At 34.6% G+C, this 25,311-nt stretch overlaps 1 protein-coding gene across 3 annotated transcripts in view; it reads left to right on the top strand.

The window, feature by feature from the left end:
* The first annotated feature begins 747 nt into the window (after positions 1 to 747).
* Positions 748 to 25,311, top strand: part of LOC149769877 (uncharacterized) — a 34,254-nt gene continuing 9,690 nt past the window's right edge. Inside the window, exons 1-8 of one of the 3 annotated variants that reach the window (XM_089949705.1) lie at positions 748 to 775; positions 1,140 to 1,485; positions 5,183 to 5,436; positions 8,449 to 8,595; positions 13,726 to 13,949; positions 16,642 to 16,905; positions 22,739 to 22,913; positions 25,020 to 25,204. In XM_089949705.1, coding sequence (XP_089805831.1) covers positions 1,149 to 1,485; positions 5,183 to 5,436; positions 8,449 to 8,595; positions 13,726 to 13,949; positions 16,642 to 16,905; positions 22,739 to 22,913; positions 25,020 to 25,204 — 1,586 coding nt within the window. In that variant the 5' untranslated portion in view covers positions 748 to 775; positions 1,140 to 1,148. Of the gene's footprint in view, positions 980 to 1,139; positions 1,486 to 5,182; positions 5,437 to 8,448; positions 8,596 to 13,725; positions 13,950 to 16,641; positions 16,906 to 22,738; positions 22,914 to 25,019; positions 25,205 to 25,311 lie in introns of all 3 variants that reach the window. The other 2 variants (XM_089949702.1, XM_089949704.1) reach the window with 2 other exon arrangements.

Below are 25,311 nucleotides of genomic sequence, written 5' to 3'. Positions count from 1 at the left end.
ATATTAATCTTGTTCAGACTGTATAATGATTAATTTAGAGTTATGTAGGTGTATTATATGCTAAATGCAATTTCCTTCCCAAGTTTGGTAACGTCATTGTTTACTTTTCTTGGATATCTCTCCTCTATTTTCCTTTTATAAAAGATAAACCATTTAACTGTCAGAACACCAGATTTGCTTTTTTTTGTTGTTTTGTTTTCTTCTGCCGCTTGTCATGTTTGAAGGAAGGGCTTATCTATGTTGTGAGAATTTGTAGCCCGACCCCTTGAGCATAATTTATCAAATAAAATATGTTGAAATTAAAATAATACTTTCAGTAAGCTAACTTGGGGAAAAAAGTTCAAATCTGAAGTAAGTGTTGTGAAAGATATTTTTTTACTCACGCCTATAAATAAAAGCTTTTGGTTCAGCTCTACAGTTTCGTACCTGATGCAAGTGTTGTGAAATATATTTTTAGTCACGTCTATAGACAGTCCTTTTAGACGGGCGCAGTGGTAATCTATTGATTAAAATATTCACGCACGGAGAGTAAAGCTTTAGTTAGCAGTACACTTATATAAGTTTGTATATATAATTTAATTTTTCCCTGACACTTTTTAAGATGACGATTTGCTGTAAAATATGAAAACTTTACTATTCATGGTATCTTCGCTGTGAGAGCTTATGGGTAATAACTTCCTTCTGACTTTTAAGCCAACCGGAAGTATACACCGGTTGAAAATGTGTTGCACAACGATGTTAACGACCGGTAAACAAGAATTACTATATAAGAACGGTAGGACGTAGATGTTGGACAGATGATTGTATAGGGAAAGAAATATTGAAACGCAAGTTTAGACACCTAGCACAATTTTGCTAGGCCACAACATTGCGGTTAAGGAAGTATGCCTAATGTTTAATTTCGTCTGCTTATTTAAAATAGAGACGAATAAGTACTAAAGTAGTTTACAGTATCGTACAGTCTAATTTTAACGTTTAGGTGCGTATTCACAAAGACTATTATTTGCATAGTTTAAACACTTTGAAGCTACTGGTATCGTCATTGATCCTATATAGAACTAAATGTTATTGCTGGTACAGCATGATTGTAAATATATATTGAATCCACAGTTGAACTTATTGATTTACGTTGCAAACAGGTCACGGAAATGAGAGGAAGAGGAAGAGGGAGAAGAGGCGGTCGGGGCAGAGGAAGGAGTGCATCAAGTGCACGTGGACGTGGGAGGTCTGCAGGAAGAGCTGGGAGAGGAGGAAGGGGAGGCAGGAGAGGTGGAGCACATTCGGCACCTCCAACAGGAACAGATTCAGATGCCAAAGACATCAAAGAGACACAGCCGAAGGAGTTGGATGTGGACAAAAATGTAAAGGATTTCTTTGTTGGCAATGTTTCCATAGAGCAGCATTACAAGGGCCAGGAGCAAAACAGAGACAGATATGCAGCTTGCATGGCAGTTCTTGAGGCCAGTGGGGTGGAAATTGCCCAGAGTAAGTAATGCCACAAGATCATCAGAATTATCAGACCTCTTAAAAGGTCTTCAGATGTTATTCATCAATTTCACTTACATGAAACACCTAAATATACTCAAATCCATCCAGATCTATCAGAAGTCGACCCAAATATATATGTTCTTTAAGTATCATATATTACACGAAAATACCTGAAGAGTAGAAATATTGCAGTAGATGGCAGAGAAAGACAGATATGAGTGATCATCTTTAAAGTGTTCTTAAAAAGAAATGTTTTTTAATGTTTACACTAGCAGAAATTTAATTAATATTTTTGGAAAACATTTTGAACTTTTCATAAATCAGGCCAGTATGGCCAACTATAAAACATTAATGTATATAAACTGACCCAAGACTTGTATTGATTTTCCATGCAAATCCTGTTTTCTTTAATAGGTAATAGCTAATGTGACAGAGCAATCTTGTGTATTGGTTAATCTAGGTATAAATAAACTTTTATGATATTTTCATCAAATTATACCCCAAGAACATACACATGTATATAATGCAATTTGAGTGTAATTAGAGTATAATTGTGCAAACACAGCTGTACCTTTAATACCTATGATATGCAAGGTACTTGTTTTTTTGGTATCACACTTTGGTGAAAAAAAGAAGAAATTCTGAATATTGAAAACTGTAATGTCAATAAACACAGTTGAAAAAAAATAGAAAATGAATTTTTTTTATACATTTCATTTAAATTATACACAAGAATGTGTTAAAAAAACAAAAAAAAAGAATGATGTGCTATGATGTGCAAAGAAATTTTTACCCATATACTGTAACTCATCTACTTTTCTGCTATTTCATGTAATACGTGATACATAAAGAGTATATATTTTGTATATTACTCATCAAAGGTAGATTTAGGTGAATTTGGTGGTGGATTTGGGTGTAACCCATCATTTTAGATTTATTTTTATTTAAATTATTAGATAAACTTAATAGTTGCTGATCTAATTTCACAAGGTCTACAGCATACTTTGATGAATAAGTAAGTCATACTCATTCTGGCATTTTACATCTGGATTATGAGAAGTCAGCACTTACAATGTTGACTATAACATGAAAACAAAAATGTTTTAGTTCATGTATCATTACTTCAGACATGGCTTATATTATGGCCCTGCATTTAAAACAAATATGCATGTAATTATTAACAGTCTACAGTGTTAAGATCTACTACATCAAAGAGTAGACAGTAGACTATAACCGAAAGTTATATCACAGCTACATCAGCTATATATAGCTATAGCACAGCTACAGCAGCTGAAAATTCAGTAAGCCTGAGATCGGGTACCAAACATTTGGAACATGAGATTAAGTTATTTTCTCAATAATTAAAGTTGGCCAGACCCAGCATGTGACTATCCATTATTACCTAATGTAGGCAAATAGAATATTTCATTGGGTTTTGCCTTTTAGTTCTCGAATGTATTTACAAAAGACCAGTCAAATGTTTACCTTTAACTAAAGCCTAATGACTCTTTCAGAGCTATTCATTGCTTTTCTTATAAGCTTTAATATTCCATATATGAACTAAGGATGTAAAAAGTGAATACTTACAGTTCATGAAATACTCATGTTGACACAACATTGAAAAAGCTCAATTTGGGGGATTTCATGTATGAAACATTGGAAAATAGTGATGTCAACACGTGATTTTGGAAGTTCTGCAGTGACTCATTGCTAACATCTAGTTTTTTTTTAAAAGGAATGCAAATAAAGATCATAAGAGCTCAAGTGCACTTGCTAAAAGGCTGTATTATAGTAAGTCCAGTTAGCAGTTGAGCAAAGATTGAATAGAGAAACTCACAAGAAAATGTCTCCTATGTACAGGAAAGAAAAAGGGCCTTGAGTATTATTTGAACAGATATCAGATGTTTTGTTGATATTGTAGACAGTTTCCTCAGTTATCAAGTTAAACTGATGCTTAAACAAGGGACACTTACAACTTAGATTGACCCAAACAGGTTGCATCCCTTAGTCTGGTTTGCTTTAACATTTCCGTCCTAGTGTTGTGTTAGTTATCTCCCTTAGAGCTGGTTAGTGCACAAAACATTTGAAAGCCCATAAACTGTCCAGTTATAGAACAAATGAATTTTTACACCATTTGAAAATTTAAGATGTTAAAAAAGTTAAACTGAGATTCAGACTCAAAAATGGTTTGTCAAAAGTTTCATGTATTTGATAGAATGATATTTCGTAAATTTGACTTCAGAATGAAAATGTGAGAATTGAAATGTGTCTGCACTTTAATGGATTAAAGAATATGATTAAAAGTTAAACTGATTTAATTTTCTGGTCAGTTACATTATCTATTGCCCATACATTTGCATTAAGTACACAAATGTAAGAAAATACATTAATTTCTGTCACAAGATGTTTGGAAGAATTAGTGCTTTTTCATCACCACATGTCTGGGAATGTTTGAGCCAAAAGATTTTTTTGTAATGGTAAAAGCTTGAAGAATTAACTTAGAAAAGTGCTTGTGTCCAGTTATTTCAAAGCCTTTGTTATATCAGCATATTTGTAAAGTCAGATTTCCACATCAGAATTGAAATATTTGCCTATTACAACTTTAAAATGTGTTAGATGGCTATAGTTCTTTGCATGCAAAACATGAAAATCCGTCGAACATTTGAGTATAACCCAGTATTTGCTTCTTATACTTCATTTGTCTTTGGGGTCATATTTAAACTTGATATTAAAAATGTTTGATTATAACAGTTCTGTTTTAACCTTAAAGTGAATTGAAATTTTCTGCTAATTTTTAAATAAGATTCTTGTCAAATTATAACTGAACACAACAGGAAATACTTATAAAGACTGAAATTAAAGGAAGAATGAATTATCTTGTTGATCTCAAACTTGTATAAATCCCTACTTGACATATGTTGCAATAAAATTTTCTGAAAAAATCATCTTAATGGAAAATTATCCCAAACTGTACCATAAACAAGTTCATTTCTAGAATCTTCTATGGTCATAATCAAAGCTGGGTCTTGAACTCAAACCCAAGTAAACATCTTATTTTTAACTTATAAAGAAGACAAAAGCAGGTACACACCAAGCTCTATCCTTAATCATGGACAGCTAATTTTTGGAATAAGGTACGATACATAAATTCAAGTTCCTGCAGTGCAAATCCGACAAAAATGGCTACAACACTTAGTTTTTTCCTCAGTATACAGGAGATAATAGCTACAGAAAGGATGATTATCAATGTTATTATATATAATCACATTAACTTTAGTTTACTCTTCAAAATCACCAAGAATGAATTGGAACATATTAGGTCTTCTCTTTCTTATACACTGTATCTTAAAATTTAGCTCGCTATACTTGTCTCCTGACTTTGAACACTTTAAAACTCCTGAAAATTGTTGACATACAGAAATGATCCTGGATATGTTGTAAAGCTGGAAGAAACAAGAAACAACAAAATATGGAAGTCACATTTCAGCATGCTGTCAATTTTAGACAGCACACTAACAGTAACTTTGTTCAGGTAAATTCTGATCTGGAAGAGGTTGGTAATGGAAAGAAAAAGTTGGTGTATAAATTTTAAACTAAACATTACCCATTGGGAAGACAATTCTACAGTATCTGTCAGCCTTCACAAATTCTTGAAACGTTACGTTCAGATATTGAATTTCCTTCTTTATGACAGATGCTCGAGTAAGAGGCCTTGCAGCAGCTTGGGCCAGGCATGACCATGACCTTGCTGGGGCATTATTAAAGAACCGAAAAAGTTTTGGAATGGTGGAGGTCTTGAAAGCTTTGAACCTCCTTGATGCAGGAAGACAGATTCGTGTTCTGGAAAAAAAGCTGAAGCGACTTCAGTTGTCCAGTGGGAAAGTTCTTCCACAGACACTTGGGAAACTGAAATCAGATATAGACAACTTGAATGCCATCAAGCCACCTGTAAGTCCTTCAGATATGAAAATAATTGAAAATTTTCTGTCATTAAATTTATAGATCAGTATTTATTCACACACTCAAAGATCTTTACAGTTGTATTTTCCTAGTGGTCTAAAGTGCTCACCATAATGGGTCATTGTTATCTCACCTCTGTCTTAATGGGTTTGAGTTTTGGGTTCAGCCAGTGCAGGTATGTGAGAAAGCTTGCCAGTAGCTTCTCGTTGGTTGGTGATTTTTTCCAGGGGTTTTCCTCCACCATTTATGCTGACTGCCATGTTTATCCTATCTTGTGCTGAAAAATAGCATTAAACCCTACAACAACAATTGTATTTGAGTAGCATATAATACAGGCATAAATTCTAATGGCACAAGATAATGCTAAAATTCTGCTGCACAGTTAGCAGATTTATATCCTGTGCATTACCTTGAAAATTATGACACTCTACTGACATTTTTTCCTGCATCAAGGAAGAAACAAACTTGAAAATTTGAGATATGATTGCTGGTGCAGGGGTCATCTTAGGTTTCACCCTTATGTGAGTGGCCTAATGTTTTTTCATCTTTGGGTCAAGAAAATTTTAATCATGGTGCCCATAAGGCAAAAAAATGTCCCAAGAAAATGATGCTAATAAGCTGTGGTTGACTTTAGACTGAATTGAGTGCATTGGAAGATTACTGTGTAGAGACTATGCTCATTGCTCATTGCCAAAGAAGCATATGACATTCAATTTCAGTGGCCGGCAGAAATGTTTTGCAGATAGTGATTAACTTGATCACCAACCAAGAGGACATTGTTCACAGTCATTGAAAGGAAATAAATGTATTGAAGACAAAATTTAACCTTTAGCAAAAGCACTGCTGTGTAAACTTCCAGAATACATGTATAGTGAGGAAAAATGGTAAACTCCAACGACCATAAAGAAATTGTGGAAGGGAATGGTTAACTGGGCATTAAAACCACAATATGAACAGCTCAGAACAGAAGACATAACTGACATAATATAAAATGAAATGCTAAAAACAGAATTGTTTACACCCAAATCCCCTGTTACAGTCTTGTTTCGAAAAACATGATTTTCATTAATCTTCAGGGAAAACAACCCCACTACAGTATATGTCCCTAACTTGTAGCCAGTGTATCAGTGGTAAACAATCCTGTGCTGAGTGCATCTAAAACCATCTAGGGGGCAGTTTATATGACTAAGTGTCATAGATGTAATTAAGAGTCAAGGTAGTTATGAATAGCCACCATTTCTCGTATTAATTGGCTGACATTAGTTTGGTTTATGTCTTATGTCCTTTGTGGATTGCTGTGTGGGAGCTCATTAAGCCAATTTGCATAGTTACATAAAATTCCCAAGATGGAACAATCCAATTTGTTTTTAGTTATCCATCAATAGTAAAGATTATTGGCAAGTTTGTGAACTGCAGCAGAGTTTCTCTGAAGTCAGATTTTATTCCATGATATAAAATGCAAACTTAGCATGATTATTTCATTCATGGGAATACTGTTCAAGTATAATTAATTTTTGAGAGCAAAATGTCAAAACCCATTTCCTGTAATTAAGGAAACAATGAGTTAGCTCAGTAAAACTAAATTTCAGAACCCCTGGTAGATGTAATTTGACTTTGCATTTTTGCAAAGAACATATCAATATGTCATTCTGGGGTCTATTATAGGCATCAAAATAGCTGTACCGCACTGTGTAACATTGGGAGAAGCTAGAACATAATCTACACATTGAACTGAACATTCAGATTAGTTCTCTTTATTATTATTCATTATGTTAATCTTGTTAAAAAATACCAATTAATATTAATTATTAAACTTTTCAGGATGATTTTAGCCATGAAATAGATTGATTAAAAGACAGTAATAAGCACACATTCGTGTTTACACAGTTGATTTGTGTTGATAAAACATTAACATTCATATTGGACAGAGGTGTTTATTCCTTGCTTTATTACCCATAAACCACTGTTAAGCTTGAAAAATGTCATGTGCTCACCTTCTCCCAATGAAATGGTCAGTCCCAGATGTGACATATATTCTTTATTCTGTCTTGTGGTCAGACTGCACTGGATACTGTTTTGGTAATGCTAACATTAGAACTGACTAGAGACAATTCAGTTCTGACCAGGATTTGCTCACAGAATCCAGCAAGGATGTTTAAACAGGAATACCATCCAGTCTCTAATTAGTTTAAAGATGAGCACAAATGACACTTATATTACCTTCAACCCAACCACCCCCATTGAACTACTGAAAGCAGCAAAGACTATCTTATTAAGCCATTATTTTGCCATCCAGTGGGTTTTAACAACAGAAACTTGGTTTATGTTTTTGGTTAATATCAGTATAGCTGTGATTTTATGATAGTTTGCATGTGTATGTGTGTGATGATATTTGACAATGCTTAGTTTACCAACTATTTTTGTCTTTGTAAATATATTAAATTCTTTAAAGAAAACAAACAAGTTATTTTCTTATATTCAGATTTGAATCTCATATCATTTTATATGGGTCATATGAAAATATAGTTTATTCTCAATCGGATGACATTGGTTTCTTTGGGTCACATGCACTGACCCCACATGGGACATCAAAGCACAATTTTTGGTCTCAGGAAAGTTCCCAGCATTGTCTGGGAACATGTCTGGTATGTTGAAGAGGCTGATAACATAACAGTAATCACAGGTACTTGATTGACTAAAACTACTGTATCCTAAACAGTGCATGGACATGGTTGATTTTGCTATAATTTTCTAGTCAAATAACTATGACCTTAACAGTGGACAAGGTTATTTTAGAAGACAAAGAAATTGTAGAAATTATTGCTGTAGTCTGTTTGCAAAATTGTCCCTTGGGTCAGGCCATACACCTAATGGTATTGCTTGGAAGTGTAGGGATATGCATTGTCCTGTGAAGTACATAAATTAACAGAGTTTCACCGTCTTTCCTTTCATTTTCAGTATTTTACCTACCAGTAGTAAATTTTCTTTATTATGTTCTAGTTTGGTTCTGCTAGCGGGGCTGTCTGTAAGCATGTCCGAAGCTGGGTACGAACACTCAGTAAAGAAGAACTGGAATTCTACGCCCTGCATTTCCCAACAGGAGGATGGAAGAAGCTAGCTGACATATGCCACATTAATCCGAAGAAAGTTAGAGCCTTTCCTCATTGATAATAGCATTATGAACTGATAGTTATAAGTAATTATCTTTAGTTTACCAGGCCGTAACGCCTAGTGTTCTTAATGATAATGACCATGTGTCTGTCTTCTTTCCAGTTCCGCATTTACACATTACCATTTTGGAGGTCATGAATTTGATCTGAGTTGATAGGTTTATATTTTAGGTATCTCAGATGAGTTTGAATGTGAGCATGATCCAGATATATTAATGAGGCTATCTTGTATCCGATTAACTGAGCTGGTTACCACTATGGAGTTCATCTTTCTGCTCCAATTTTGACCAGTCATGGAATATTTACTTACATCATCAACATCTCAGATTTGTGATAATGACTGACACATATTAATGAGATGATCTTACGTCTCATTGACTGAGTATGTTAGCCTCCTGAAAGCCATCATTCTGATGAGGCTGTTATTAAATTTGTCCTTGTATGAGATTTTGAATAAGTTTGATTATGAGTGAGTGAGACACATTTTAATGAGGTGATTTTACTTCTGATTGGCTGCTCTGACAACTATATGGTTTTCATCAGACTTCAAACATAGGCTTCTAAGATCAAGCACATGCATGAGTTCAGTAATGTGCAGGATCCACTTATATTAATAAAGTAATCCTGCATATGGTTGAGTTTTGATCATGCTTGGTAAATAGGCCTATATCCTCAAGCAGTTGTTTGATTTAAATTAGGGGTTAGTCCTGTGATATTAATGAGGTAATGGTACATCTGACTGCCTTAGTTTATTTTGGTCAATCAGTAGATAATATTTTTGATCGGATTTTGATAAAACTTGGTAAATAGGCCTTTGTCTTCAGTGTGTTGGTTAAGTATAATTTTGTGTAATTTCATGCATATTAATGCTGTGACTTGCATCAGATCGTCTATAATTATCAAAACTTGGCATCTGTTTTTGTGATCAGATTTGTATCAGACTTGTTAAATAGTCTTCTGTTATCAGACTGTCAGGATATTTTATGAGTTTTATTATAAGCAAGATGTACACATTATTGAGATAATCAGGTATCTGATTGGCTTAGATTGTTATCACTTTGTAGACAGAATTCCAGTTGGATTTTTCTCCACATAGGTAGCTATGGTTATATTATTATTGTTTTAGGCAGGTTGTATAAGATCTTTACAATTTAATGAGGTGTCTTGCATCTGATTGGCTGAGCTTTTCATCTCTCTAGATCTAAAGTTCCAATTTGTAATAAATTTGGTAAATGGGTTTATGTTATCATGAAGTTGAATCACTCTGAGTAAAACATTATGCATACTAATTTTGCCTTTATATTTTAAGAATTATCATGATATTGTAAAATAGTAACATGATATAAATTTTGGGAGATAGTTTACATAGGTTGTGTTGCAGTACTGTTTCAGCCAGCATAGTGAAATAATCAGCAAACGTAGTTATGTAAGCAAGGTAAGTGGTATCAGGCCCACTTGAGAGTCTTGTTCTTTTGCTGAAAGGGAGGAGTAGGCTTTGCTATATTGTTGTTTACTTATAACTTTCAAAGATTTTCTTGCAGGTAGGCAACTTAAATTAAGTGTTTTCATGTGACATCCAATATGGCCACCATGGCAGCCATCTTGAAAATCTTTTCGACTCCTCCAGAACAAAAAGTCACATTGATGATTTGTTTTCACGTAAATGAACATGGTGCTCATCTGACTTACAGTATGGTCACCACACAGTCGTCGTCTTGAAAATCTTGTTTTCACTACTCTGCCGGAATGGATTGTCATATAAACACAATGTTTGCATTAAGAAACTTTTTATGATGTCTACTAGGTTGTAACATCGCCCTCTTGTAAAGAGGGGTGGTTAATTGGGTTTGGCTGCGTTATCCGGAGGATGACCTCCCTTGATATTATAGCCCGGCGGGAGAGTAAGAAGAATGGAATTTGAACAGAGAACTGAGCGAGAATGCTGGTAAGAAATAAACAGTGCGAGCCCCCTTTGACAAGAAAATAACAAATTTAATCAGAACAAATTAATGGTAATTCAAATTCAAGTTAGATTATATAAGTAGAATTTAACAGGTGTGTCCAATTTGGATTTATTACATCATTATAACAAGAGGTGAAAGAGCAAAATATCCATGATTGATTGCATCACCTTCATTCACATTGACCATATCAACATGTCCTAGTTCATCCTTCCAGACTCTAGGTTCTGTCCCATCATGGACTTCCTGGTCCTTTTTGCTCTGACCTTGTCCTTCTTTCTTTCTTTTCCCTGTACTCCGGTCTTTGGACTGTCTCATCCTTCTCTCCGAAAGCTCGTCACTGTATTTTCAGGACTTCTGCATCCTAGCACTAAACATGCCTTTCCTTTCATACAACAACCACTGGTCCCTTCTTGTTTCATGAGGAAAACACTAATCTTTAGGCTTCCATGGAGTTGAGACAAAGTTTCCCCTCCTAGGAAATTTCCAGACTAAAGAATTTACACTAGGGTCGTCACTTTAAAGTCAGATTGCTCTAAAGTGTACACCCTAATTTATTCTACCCAATCGTAGGCAAGAGTCCCTAATCTTTTCCAAAGAAATATTTTCTTTCATCAGATTTAGACAGCTCAGAATCTGTGTACGACAGTGCATGACAATTTTCCCTTTGAAAATATAATAAGTGGACATAGGTTCCTACCACATGGTTAGATTCGGTATCTCAAATGTTTACTTCTAAAGACTGTTTAAGATACCTGGGTCAATTTCACTGGTTCGGAACTATTGTTCCTTTGAAGTTTACACTGACATGGGGGGAGATGAATGACGAAAGTTCTGAGTGACCCTTCACAAAGACTTCTCTGTCTTAACTGTGATAACTTTAATTGCTAAATGCATTCAACTTTAAATTTTCTGTACTTCAAAATTCGACACTTCACATAGGTCCTAGATGAAAATGGTGCTGATTAGATTCACAATATGGCAGCCACATCGGTCATGTTGAAAATCTTATTATTCCTTCTCATAGGATGGTTTACATGTATCAATGTGAGGTTTATCACTAAAAGACTTCTTATGAGGTCTAATATGGCCACAACAGTAGCTATCTTGAAAATCTTGTTATCACCAGTCCTCCTGAATGGAAAGATATATTGATGTGAGGGTTTACGAAAAAAGACTTATGATGTATAGATGATTATAAATGATAATGGTGATGATCCGAAGTATAATAGGGCTGCCACAGTGGCCAGTTTGCAAATCTTTTCATTATTTCTCCTGAGTGATTGGTCAAAACAGCATGAGGTTTTCACCAAAAGTCTTTTTATAATGTTTTGTTGATCTGAAATTAGAGTGGTACTGATATGATATCCAGTAATTTGCCATCTTGAAAATCTTGTTTTCACTACTAAATGGAAAGTCATTTTGGCTGTTATGAAAATATTGTTACCTCAACTCCTTCCAAATGGTTGGCAATACCAACATTTTAGTTTCACCAATAAATGTCTTATGATAACCTTGTTGGTTCTAAATGAAAATGGTGCCAGTTATACATCCAATATGGCTGCTGTTTCGAAAATCTTGTTGTCACTATTCCCCCATTAATGGATGATCATTGACACGAGGGGTTTTCACCAAAACACTTCTTATCATTTCTACTCTGTCCTAAATGAAAATGCTGCCCATCTGACATCAAGTATGTGCACTACAGCAGCTAATTTGAACATCTTGTCACCTCAGAATATAAGAGATGGTTTGAACACTTGACATTTAAAAAGGAAGAAAACATCTAATCTTGAATTCCGAGAAATTGTTTTTGCCAGTAGAGCATCCATCCCAGCAAGGGATGTTTGCTGAGTAATTGTGAGATTTGGCGACAGAAGGTAGGTAATATATGTAATTTTGATTGACAAAACAAAACTCCTAAAAGATTGTGAGATTCATGGAATGAACCATGGAAATGGACATTTCCCATGGGCTGCAAAATGAGAAAACAGTGATTTTATCAGCTGTGAGAAAGAAACATAAATTGGTAATCAATAGAACACCAAACTTGCAAAGCTCAACATTAACTAGGTATGAGTTAATATTTTTTAAGAAACAATGTGAATGTAGTAGTTTATATTACACAAAGATGAAACAGAAACAAGTTATTGTCATTTGTTTTTTCTTCCAGTGTCTTTGCAAATTTATTTATTGAAATTAATTATTTAAAATAATGAAATAACTGTCAAAACAATCATTGATCTCTTCCTAAATTCCCTCTAGATGCACATACAGTAATGAATGGCAATGTAAAGCTATTGAGAATTGTTATTTGGTTATATTTGAAACATCATATAAAATCACATTTATTACTGTTCTCAGTTAGATTTTCATTCTTTTGTAATAATGTCAAGTATTTTACAATGAAAAAGCATTGTCAGTCTGGTATTTATATTGGTGACAGAACAGTATTCACATATTGGCATGAATTATTGTAATGAACAATGGGTCTTGTCATTGGGACTCCAAATTTTAGGATGGGAACTCCAACTTTTTGAGATGAAGGAACTCTGAACTGTAACTTTCAAAATACTATGGAGGACCCAGCATTGTAATATTTGGAATATTAACTTTTTACTGTGAGGGTTAATTAATAAATGTCATCAAATAAATTGTTAGTTTGCAGAGTGGAAGTCTAAAGTTTAAATGATGCAAATTAGAATGTTGACGTATGTAATATTAAAAATATGCATGTAGAATCATACGCATAGAATCTGAAGATACGGCATACCTAACAAATAAAGAAAGAAATATTGGCAGAAGTAAAGAACCAATTCAGACTGTATATCTTAAGTACAAAGAAAATACAAACACATAATAATGAATTTATATTATACATTATATAATGATATAAAAACAATATACATAGAATTATGGCAGTCTTTCTCCACTATGTATGTAATGAAAACATTTTTTTTCTCCCCTCTATACTTTCAAAATCTTTGTAAATTTGAATTCAGAAGCTAATATATGTAAACAGTGCTGGTAAGTGATATCAGGCCCAGTTGTGTCTATTGTTTTTCTTTATTTAGACAAATGAAACTGTGCATCAGACCACCATTTTTAAAAGTAGGAAATATCTCATGCACATATTTTTTCCCCAGGATTTCCCAAATCTAGAGTGGTTTCTTCCATTCTGCTATGGAGAATCGGCCCCTGAAGATCATTTGGTCAGCCGATGTCGCACGTTAACACAAGAAAACATTAATGGTCTTATCAAGGAGTTTCCAATTCCGTATGCCCATGCAAAAGACCATAAAGCACATCTGACTGATGAGTCCAAAGCCTGTATTGCATCCTATGAGAAAAAACTGGACACTGTTCTATGGTAATTCTTGATATAATTATGGTTAAGTCATAGTTAGAAAGTTCATATTTTAATTTTCTTATATGAATGATACAAAAGCTTTAAACTGTTTTGTTAGTTCTTTATGATGTCTCATTTACCATCACAGGAGTGCATATGTATTTGAATGTTTCCTTCATTTAATTCTGAAATTTGTCTTAATAACAAACCATCCAATCATATACTAAGGTTTGAAGTTTCAAGCTATGTGACATTACAAATACACTGAAACACTAACATGCACCAGTGGGTTGTATGGTATGGTCCATAATATATTTCCCAGGTTATCATGGGTGGAAGCTGATAATTGACCGTAACTAGAAGATAAATCACAAATATATGCATGTATTTTAAAATTGTTTAGTTCAGGTATTTAAGTTTTTTATATTTACCTGTAGAAATGTTATTGCTCTAATTGCTATGATATTTTGTGCAAAACAGTAGGCTCATGTCCCAACACTAACCACACTTAGTCTAGTAGAAACCCAGTTTAAATTTCAATACACTTAATGATTCACATAGCATGAATATTTACTGTGATCAGTTGTGTTAGTTTTGTTTCATGTATCTGAGTCAGGTAAACATAAAAGTAATCTTTGTTCATTGGCATAAATCAGATTTTAGTGAGAAACTGGTCTTCCAGTTCACCTGGCAATAAGGACTGAGTGTTTGGTTATGGCCCTACATCTGTAGATTGACATCCATCATGCATTGTCTGTCCATCAACAATTGCTTGTTACCACTTTGGATTCTCTATTTTTGATCTGATTTCAATCAGACTTGAAATATGGGTTTATATTATCAAAATTTAAGATGTCTGTAATAATGTGCAAGATCCATGCATATTATTGAGATAATTGAGCAACCAGTTGGTTGAGATAATCGAGCAACCAATTGGTTGAGATAATTGTGCAACTGGTTGGTTAGCCTTGTTATTACTCTGGAGGCCATATTTCTGATCCAACTTCGATCCAAGATGGAACATCCATTTATGTCCTTAATAGTTTGGACCTGTTTGATAATGAGTGAGATCCGTATTATCTAAATGATGTTGCATTTGATTGGCTGAGCCTTTTACCCCTTGGGAAACTATGTTTGATTTAATTTTGAACAAATTTTACATATGAGTTTATATCATCAAAATCTTGGATGGGTTTGATAATGAGCAAGGTCCATGCATATCACTGAGGTAATCTTGGTCAACATTCTTATGACTGTGGAGGGAAAAATAACATTTTGCACATTAAAGCAAGGAAATCTGTCAATAATTTATAATTAGGTATATTGAGAATGGCAAGTTTTGGATTGTGAACAGGGATCTTCCCCTTGGGAACATTTAAAACTTTTAAAATAATTGTACAATTGAGGATTCATGAATTTCAGTACAAGTCAATTAAAGTAGCAAAATAATACACCTTAGGGATTAAATTGATTATACCGTAATTTAAAGCTGGAATGACTATATGAAAAAATGCTGAAAGACAGAATGCTTTATGTACACTAACTCCAGTGTTCAACCATCATCAGTTACCAAAATCTTTAGGGATGGCGTGTAATTGGGTGAAAAAACTGTTGAATTTGGAGTCATAAGGTCAGAGGCCCAGGTAACTGAAAGAAGAAAAATTGTTTGCTCACAATAACTTCAGTTCTCCATGATTTAAAGTTACAAAACTGTGGATTGCTTGCGCTAGAGAACTGGATAGAGGGTGCACTTGTAAGTTTAGGGGTAAAATGAACAAAGGTCAGGGTAACTGACTGAAAGAAAGAAAAAAAACCCATGGTTATTGCACAACAATTTCAGTTATCTACATAGAAAACCACTATTCAATGCAGGGCAGGTATGTAATGTACCATTCATGATGCTCAGGTCAGTTAATTGTTTTGATATTTGGCCGGCTGTTTTATCATCTTATTTAAAATAACTTTATTATATTATGGAGGGACTTTGGTGATTTTTTTCTACAAGGGTTATGCACCTTTTTTGAACATAGAGCAAGAATGGACTGTTTTGTATATTATTCATGTACAAATAGACATTATTAATGGATTGTTTTGATATTGAGAAGATTTTATATAATGTAACATAAAGGTGTACATATTATGGTGTCTGGCGATTTTTGCAGGCATTACATACATGACTCAAAGCATGTTTTGAAAGCCTTGTCTATGCACCTACTCTGAGTCACCATTTTTTTGGATTGTTTTGATATTTGGTAGGTTTGTTTTTTAATATCACACAAAAATCAGCACATCTTTCCACTGTGAGACTGATGGTTTTTGTGAGCATCATATCAAATGGCTGAATTGTCAAACCGTGATATTTCATCTCACCTTTTTTTGGTAATTTTTCAGGCAGCAAAATTTGCTTGTCAGGAGTAGATTAAAAGATGTTAGCTCTGTATCATCAAGTTCAAATATTTAGCAACATGCCTTTGAAGACAATTTCTGTTTGTAATTTAGTACATGTATCTAAAATAAAGAAATGCAAATTTTCATGAATAACGCTTTAAAATGCCAGTTCAGAACAGCAATCACATTTTTTAAAATGTCAAACTTAAGATGATTCAGTTAAGAAACAGCATCATCTCTTGGGAAGAGTAAGTTGTTTTGAAGAAAATCTGCAACTAATACAGTGAGGATATCCCACCCACACAAATTCGTTCCTCTGCTTCAGGTACTATGAGGATTTGACATGTGAGGCTGCTGATAAGGTAATAATGGAAAGAATCTGTAAAGGTGAGGAAATCATGCTTCCATGTGGCAAGTTTCTGGATAGACTTTTGCTGATGAAAATACGCAGAGAAAACAAAGCAGAAGAACGTAGTTTTTATTGTGGACAGGAAAAAGATATTTTGACAAAACGACCAGTGGATGAGAGTAAAGCTCCATTCTACAAAGATTTGCTGCCCATGGCCCAGAAAAGAATCAATGAAATCAGGTATGAGGGTAGTTAAATTAATGATTACATGGAAATGAACATATTCATTAGATGTTAGTCTATTAAAGGCTATGGATTGTATGACCATCTTGAACCCCATTCTCCCTGAGACAAAGGCAAAGTATAATGGGGTTCAGCATTGTCATAAACCTAGTTATTAGTTCATGAACCTAACACTTTTGACCTAAATTTCATATATAGTCAGGGATGGTCCTGGCTTTAAAAAAGTTTTTGCCAAATAAATTGCCAACCTCAATATTATTTTGCCAGTTTTAAAAAAATGTCGCCACAACAAGTAGTGAATAATTTTCCAAGTCTATTAATGTAATAGGCAGTGAAAACTGAAAAAGATGGGATAGTTATTACTTTATTGACAACAAGCAATACAGCCATACTATTACAGAATAAATCATTACATGTCTGTTTTGCACTACTTTCATGATCTTTGTGTCCCTCATCACAGCTAGTGCATAGGTATGACTATTGTCACCTGAAATAAATGCATTATCAAATCTAAAATATCTACTTTCCTACAGTCTCTTCTCTTGTTTTTTTAACAAAAACATCAGCTATTAGCCAAATCTATATTATGTGTATTATTTTCCAACCAATAGTTTTTTTGTAAGGAACTTCAGTTATTGACATTTTAATACTAAAACCCTATGATCTTAATTTGCAATGTAAGATAAGTGATGTATAATGCTACCGTCAGTTTCATGCATTCAGGAATTTAATGCCCCCCCATTTTATGGCTAGCTTCACAAAGTACAACTACGTCAACGACGAGTTCAGATTTTTTTAAAACCGCGCTTTACATGCTTTGTAGTGAATTGTTTTCTAAATCCCAAAAGTGATAACTAAATGCTGTAGATTTTTATTCAACAAGCAAACTTGGTTCTCATTCCCACCAATGAAACTTACATGCGTCAACACCTGGCATTGATGTACCGTATAATTAAGCATGAATTACCATCATTAAATTAAAAGAATGAATGAAGAAACATCACAGAGCATATGTGCCTCCCAAAACTCATTCGGAATAGATATGTTATTTAGTAAGCAGTGCTATAAGTACAGCTGTACCGATTAATTGGCCATACTCATAATTGGTGCCGATGTAAACAAATTTCCAAAATATAAATTCAATCATAACATTATAGTGGAAATTAAGTAATAAACATTTGATTTGGGAGTTAATTTTAAAAAGACAATATATTCTTAAAAGTAAATACTTTTTAACACACCTGCTGTAAACTTCCACTGATTGTCTGCAGACAACAAATTATCAATATTATTAATGCACTCATCCCAGTCACAGCAGCCAACCAGCCAATGAGGCTTTGTGTGGCTGTTGAACTTCCAGCATACACATTAGCAGCATTCATGCCAACCATTACGCTTTTGACGTAATCATTGCGTTTTTTTCCCTAAATTATGCCTTACACGTAAACATATTCGGATTACGCATTTTCTGTACATCCCCCTCCAAACAAAATTAATAATTTGTTTTCTCATTTTTATTGACATCCCATTAATCTCACATACTGTATTCTAGACAAGACAGCATCTACATAACTATGACATAAGAGTACGCTTGTCTGGAGCATGCACTTTCCTATCAGTATTATGTTCTATTTATAGCAGCTGCCTCTACTACCAAGAAACATGCTGGTTTCACTTTCAAACTTTTGACCCTTGGTTTCTATTTAGAGCAGCTTTATGGCTTAGTTAGGAGAGAAGAGACTGGTTTTCTAAATTTTAATCATTGTGCGCAGATTCTTTGTTTTAATTCATATCTGGTTCATATCTGCTAAAAGTCGTCAGATTTATTCTAGTCAATGCGCATGTTAGAGCAAAAAAAAAATTCAAATAATTTCACAGATGGATTAGAAAAAGACGAAGAACCAATTCAAAGATGAGTACATGAATTGGGTTTGAACCCCGGCTGAGTCATACCAAAGATTTACAAAAATAGTACTAACAGCTGCCTTGCTAGATGCTCAGCATTAAGAGGTTGTTTGGACTGGTTGGCCTGGTGTCAGGATAATGTGACTGGGTGGGACATCATGCTACATGTCTGCGGCATGATGCCCCAGTACTAGACATCACTATAAACTGCCACACTACAGACATTGTAGCGATATGACTGAAAAATTGTTAAAGTTACTTTAAAAATCCTAATCATACACACAGTACATGAATTACGTACTACAGCGTGCCATTCTAGGACAGCGACATGCCCATTGCAGGTGTAGTATTAAGTTTTGACTGTATGACACTGACTTGAGAATGAGAGCGATGTAGCTTCAAAGGTGTTTTTGAAGGACTGAATTTAGCAGTTACTTTCTTCCTCAGTAATGATTTTGATGTGATCACAGCCTTTGAAAAATGACCCGACCGGGTCAGAATTCAATGAGGGTCAAAATTTGGGTGTGTGGAAAGGATTTTAATATTGTTCATGGTGGTAGAACAAAGAAACCTTGAATTAGCTCGTTTTACTAACTCCAGTACTAAGGTAACTTCTTTTTACAGCAGAACTCAATTGTAGACATGAATTTGATAAATGCAGAGGCTTTATTTACCAAGTTCTTAATAGAACATGGACTACCCCTAGCGGTAGAAGACTACGTTGGTCCTTTGTTCAAAAGGCTGTTTTCTGATTCCAGGATTGCATGTGCAAGAACAAAACCATCAAATATTGCTTAGCAGAAAATACTTCACTTAAAATTGCAGAAGGCATGAAAATTGGGCCATTTAATATTGCCACAGACAGGGGTAGTTATTATGATGACTAGAAGTTGTACTTTGTCTGTGTAAGAGATTTTGACAGCAAAAAGATCAAAGTCAGCATGCTCTTCTTTCATTACCAGAATTAACAGTAGATTCCACTGGAGAAAACATTTTTGATTTGCTTGATAATGCTTTGAATAAACGTAAGTTGGCAGAACTGTATGGGGTTTTCAGCAGATAATGCTTAAGTGATGACTAGAATTCATAAAGGAGTTGCATTCTATAGTTTGAAAAATGTCTCCATCAGTGTATAAATCAGGTTGTTTCTGTTCTTTGATGCACCTTGCTGCAGGAAAGGCTGCCAATAACTTAGAAGGAGAGCTCCTGAAGTATCAGGCTGGTGTTCTACCTGACAATGTACTTCAATGAACAGAGTTGATGTGCAATGGCACCTTATTTCCAAGTTAAAAGACCCAATAACTGAAAGATATAAATTTCCTCATTGTCAGGTTCTGAAAGGAATATTGGTTCATTACCATTCTAATGCTGTGAGAGATTGTTCAGTATTGTTAACAAAAATAAAACTGAATTCAGATCCAGGCTCAGTAACCCAGAATTAAGTGCTCTGCGGGTATGCAAAAACATTCATAGTCTCAGCTGGTACAAAGTGTTTTGAAATGCAGTATGAGAGTCTGTTGCTTTTTAAAGCTAAAAGTGCTAGATATGGAAACTTGAAGCAGTAATTGATGTTAAAAGACCAGAGGGGTAAATAAATAATTTTGTACATTATGCTTATTGAATTTTATCATGTTATATGTGGATTACTCTTTTTCTGCTCAGATTACTCTTTTTGTCCACTTGGATTACACTTTTTCCTCACCAGGGGTTTGCATGTAGCAGATAGCTACTAGGCAGATTAGATAGTGATATTTCCAGCTACTACGAAACTATGACTCACTATAGTTAATCTGTTCTTTACCAGTCCTGCAATGCTACTGAGTAGAAATAATAAGGAAACAGGAAAATTAAATATATATAATAACTTTGCAAACAGATTATTAAAGCTGTACCGATTAATCAGCCATACTCATAATCGGGCAGATTATTAGAACAATCATTATTGGCAGAAATAATTGGTGCTGATGTAACCAAATTTCCAAAATATAAATTCAATCATAACATTTATCTTGACATATCTTGAATTTTAAATCAGAATTAAATAGTGGAAATTAAAGAATAAACATTTGATTTGGGGGTTAATTGATAGACAATATATTCTTAAAAGTAAATACTTTTTACCACACTTACTGTAAACTACTGCTGATTGTCTGCACACAACAAATTATCAATACCATGCATGCACTCATCCCAATCACAGCAGCAAATGAGGCCTCGTGTGGCTGTTGAACTTCCAGCACACACATTAGCAGAGATCTAGGCAGATTAGATAGCTAGTGAAATTTCAAACTACTACGAAACTATGACTCGCTATAGTTAATCTGTTCTTTACCAGTCTTGCAATGCTATTAGTCAACGAATAGTGGTTGCACGCTGAAGCAGCTGAATGCTGACATACAAATATTATGCAGCATTGATATTGGCATGACAGCACCAGCAGTGTTATTCTGGATACCTCAGCAGTTGAGCTGCTTCAGCGCATGCCTTGAACTTGAAGTGTAGTGTGTGCATCCATCCAGCCACGTGTACAACTTAGTTGTAACTTACTTGATTTAAAACATTGTTTCAAGAGTGCGAATCAATTGGATTATTAATTTTGACTAGCAATTGTACACTGTTAAATATAATACCAAGCCTATGTATAATGTCAAACTCAAAACACTTAAGTTTAGTCTGGAATTACTTAAAAGTAAATGCAGTCAAGGAGTCCAAAGCAAACTGCACACTTTGCAAAGCATGCATTTCCAGAGGTGGAAAGGATTCTAAAAACTATATGACATCAAATCTTGTCCAGCACTTGCACTGCAAGCACATTGTCGAACATGGCCTATTTCTGGCAGATAATAAAGAAAAGGATGCTGTGCAGTTAACCTCAGCAGTTACTCTGATTATTGATGCCATGCTGGACCGGAAGCAGCCATTTGCATTTGATGACCTGAGAGCTGTTAGTTGGCACAAAGCTATTGCAGAGTTCATGGCAGTAGATATGCAACCATTTGTTGTTATTGAAGACATTGGATTTCAACGTCTGATGGCCAAGGCAGAACCACACTAGAAAATTCCAAGTCAGAAATACCTTTCCACATCTTTGATACTTGACATGCATAAGGCGAAACAAAGCAAGGTGCATGATTTAGTTTCTGCCCATTCTGACCTTAGTTTGACTTCTGATGTGTGGTCAGACCCGTCCATTGGTGTAGCTTTGTTGAGTCTTATGGCACACCAACCGAGTCATATCAAAGACTTACAAAAATGGTACTAACAGCTGCCTCGCTTGGTGCTCAGCATTAAGAGGTTAGTGTTAGGACTGGTCGGTCTGGTGTCAGTATAATGTGACTGGGTGGGACATCATGCTACATCTTTGCGGCATGATGCCCCAGTGCTAGACATCACTATAAACTGCTACACTGCAGACATCATAGCGATATGACTGAAAAATTGTTAAAGCTACATTAAAAATCCAGATCACACACACACACACATAGAGACTGAATGTTTCATTTAATATACTTGAAATATTGTCTTTCAAAAATAACCCATGCAAGAAAGCTTGTCAGTAGCTTCTTGTGGGTTGGTGGTTCTTATGGTGTTTTACCCAGGTTCTTTCTCTACCAGTTATACTGGTTACCATATATGGCCTATTATGTGCTGAAAAATATTGTTAAACCCACAACAACAACGACATGAACTTTTTTCTTCCAATTCTTGTTGCTTTTTTCCCCTAAATACTCAAAAGTTCTTAATCGTTATTTTTTCAAGAAGAAGGTTCAAGATTTTAAATAACCATGCTAATTCATTGTGTTATTTTTCAAGAAGAAGAATCAAGATTTTAAAAACAATGCTAATTAAGTGGGCATTCACCCTTTTCATGAGGAATTTATTTGAATTTGAATCCTCATTTATGTTTCAACTCATTCTTTTGCAGTCTTACTCTGGAGTCTCCGATTGTTATTATGGGGGATGCCTCTGGGTCCATGGAGATTGCCATCAAAACCAGTACCATAATAGCTGGAATCCTGACGGCAATTACATCAGCTGAACTTGTTTTCTTCAACACCATGACCCGCAATGCGCTATTCCTGCCCAAAACTGTAGAAGAGGTAAGGGTCACTTGATTCCCACAGTTGTAGAGATTTCTTGCATTACCTTGAAACTAAAAGTTAGAATGGGACATGATAACACAATTTGATGTAATAAAATTTATATTACGTCTTAGAAAAGTTCAAAAAAATTGTAAGTTGCAGATGTTACTTAATTTTGAACCTGAAGATAAGGGCTTTCTTAAATCTCTTTTTTGCACTTAGTTTTTTAGCTCTGTTGGTCTTCGACTAGAGGAAAATTTACAATAGTCTCTCAGCTGTACTCTTGTCAGGCATGCGGTGTCTGTAATCAGTAAACATGAGTTTATTTTAGCTACTGCTCCTAAATTTTTGGGAGTATTGTGACCAGACTTTATATATACCTTCATCCCAAAGTCTCATTGGTCCAAAATGAAAATGGTACCTCTTGGATTCCAGATATGGCCACCATGAGAGCCATTTTTTTAATACTTTTATTACTATTGCTTGTGAAAAGATTGAATCAACAAGTGCTTTTTAGTGAAAGATTTCTTACAATGCTGTGACGGTCCAAAATGAAATACCAGTCCAAAATGAAATAGTACGAATCAGATATCCAGTATGGTGATGGTAAGCATTTTGAAAATCGTATTGCTACTCATCCTCAATGGATGCTCATATCAACATGGTTTCTTTCTGTAAAATATTTATAATAATGATTAGGCTCGAAAAAGGAAAATAGTGCTGATCTTACATCCAGTTTTGCTACCATGGTGACCATGTTGAAGATCTTTTCTCTGCTATTTATGAACGGATGGTCTTCTTATAATGTCTAGTTGATCCTAATAGAAAATGGCACCAGTCTGTTATTCGAAATGGCTGCCATTATGAAAAATCTTGATAATGCTATTTCACATAAACAGAAAGTCATATCGACATGAGGTTTTCAGCCGAAAACTTTGGATAGTGTCTAGTTGGTGGCCACCTGACAGCCATCATGAAAATCTTATTATCGCTACCTTGGCATGTCCATGAGAATGTCACTTAATTCTCATTTCTGTGGCATGATAGAGACAATTATGTGTTAAAATTGCCATTAAAAACAATCAAAAAACTATACTTCTTGAATGGAAGGTAATGTTTTCTCCAAGACTCCTTAGGATATTTAGTTGTCCTGAATGGAAATGGTGCCAATCTTACATCCAGTTTGACTACCATGGCAACCCTTTTGAAAATCTTGTTATTGCTGCTTCTTCTGAATAGATCATGTCAAGAAGACGTTTTCACCAAAAAAAAGGTTATGATTTATAGTTGGTTTTAAATGAAAATAGTGTCTGTTCAATGTCCAATATGACCTCTAGATAGTTTCAACACTCAGTAGTCTAAAGGATTGGTCTTATCATTTCAGGAAATTCCCTTTAGCCAATAGAACATCAGTTCCTTTGGATGACTATTGTATTGGTTTAATAATCAAAATATAGGAAATTGAAATATTTCTGTCCATACTTATATCCACAATAAGGAATTTTCTTTCACAATAGCTTATTAAAAGTACTCTTTGTCTTGTTACATCATCACTCTGATACAGCTGGGTCATTTTCAACCATTTTGTATCATTCTTGAAGACAACTCCACACCATTCACATATTTTTTTTAATAGAAGAAAAATGGCATGCTAAATCTATTTACTTTTATTGCTCTGTGGACTGGGGACAGTGGTACATGTTATATCTAACGTCACTTTAACTTGCATCAGTAGAAAGTTGGATCCCATCTGTACATCTTACTTAGCACAGAGGAGCTTATGCAATGCTGTCATGCATCCAGTTACACAGTTTTATAATTGCTTACTCCTAAACTGCTTGTAAGGACTTTAATGTAACTTTGCACACACTTTTGATACCAAGGCCTTGTTTGATACTAAATAAAAATAGCACCCCTCGGATTTCTAATATAGATGCCATCTTGAAAATATTATCACTATTTTTCCTGTATCAAATTTTCTTCTCACCAATGGCACAATAACTGATATTGAAAAATCACATTCTGTATCTTAATAGGCAGCTTTATGCACATGCTGATAGAAAAATTGAATGTGATTTTTGAATATCTATAACTCTCTACATTCATTGTAACTGAAATTTCCAGGTCCTTCAGCTGGCAATAGATACAAAGGCAGGAGGAGGGACAGCTCCAGCAGCCAGTCTGTATCCATACTTTAAAGACAGGAAAATCATTAAGACATTCATTGTTGTGACAGATGAGGAAGAAAATGGAACTATAGAACATCAGGAGAGTGGGGAGAATGGAGAAATGGTTAAATATAATTACAAGTACGTCATAAATATAAGAATAATCTCAGGCATGGCATTTACAAATTACAATTTCTGCACTCTCAGAACTCAATTCTGGGCACTCATCTTGCACAGAAGACCATGAA

This window comes from Sinohyriopsis cumingii, unplaced genomic scaffold (assembly GCF_028554795.1).
Source record: "Sinohyriopsis cumingii isolate HCF-2022 unplaced genomic scaffold, ASM2855479v2 utg003096l, whole genome shotgun sequence".
NCBI classification, from domain to species: Eukaryota; Metazoa; Mollusca; class Bivalvia; order Unionida; family Unionidae; genus Sinohyriopsis; species Sinohyriopsis cumingii.
Note: the sequence above shows the minus strand (reverse complement) of the source record. Positions and strands in the feature narration are given on the sequence as shown.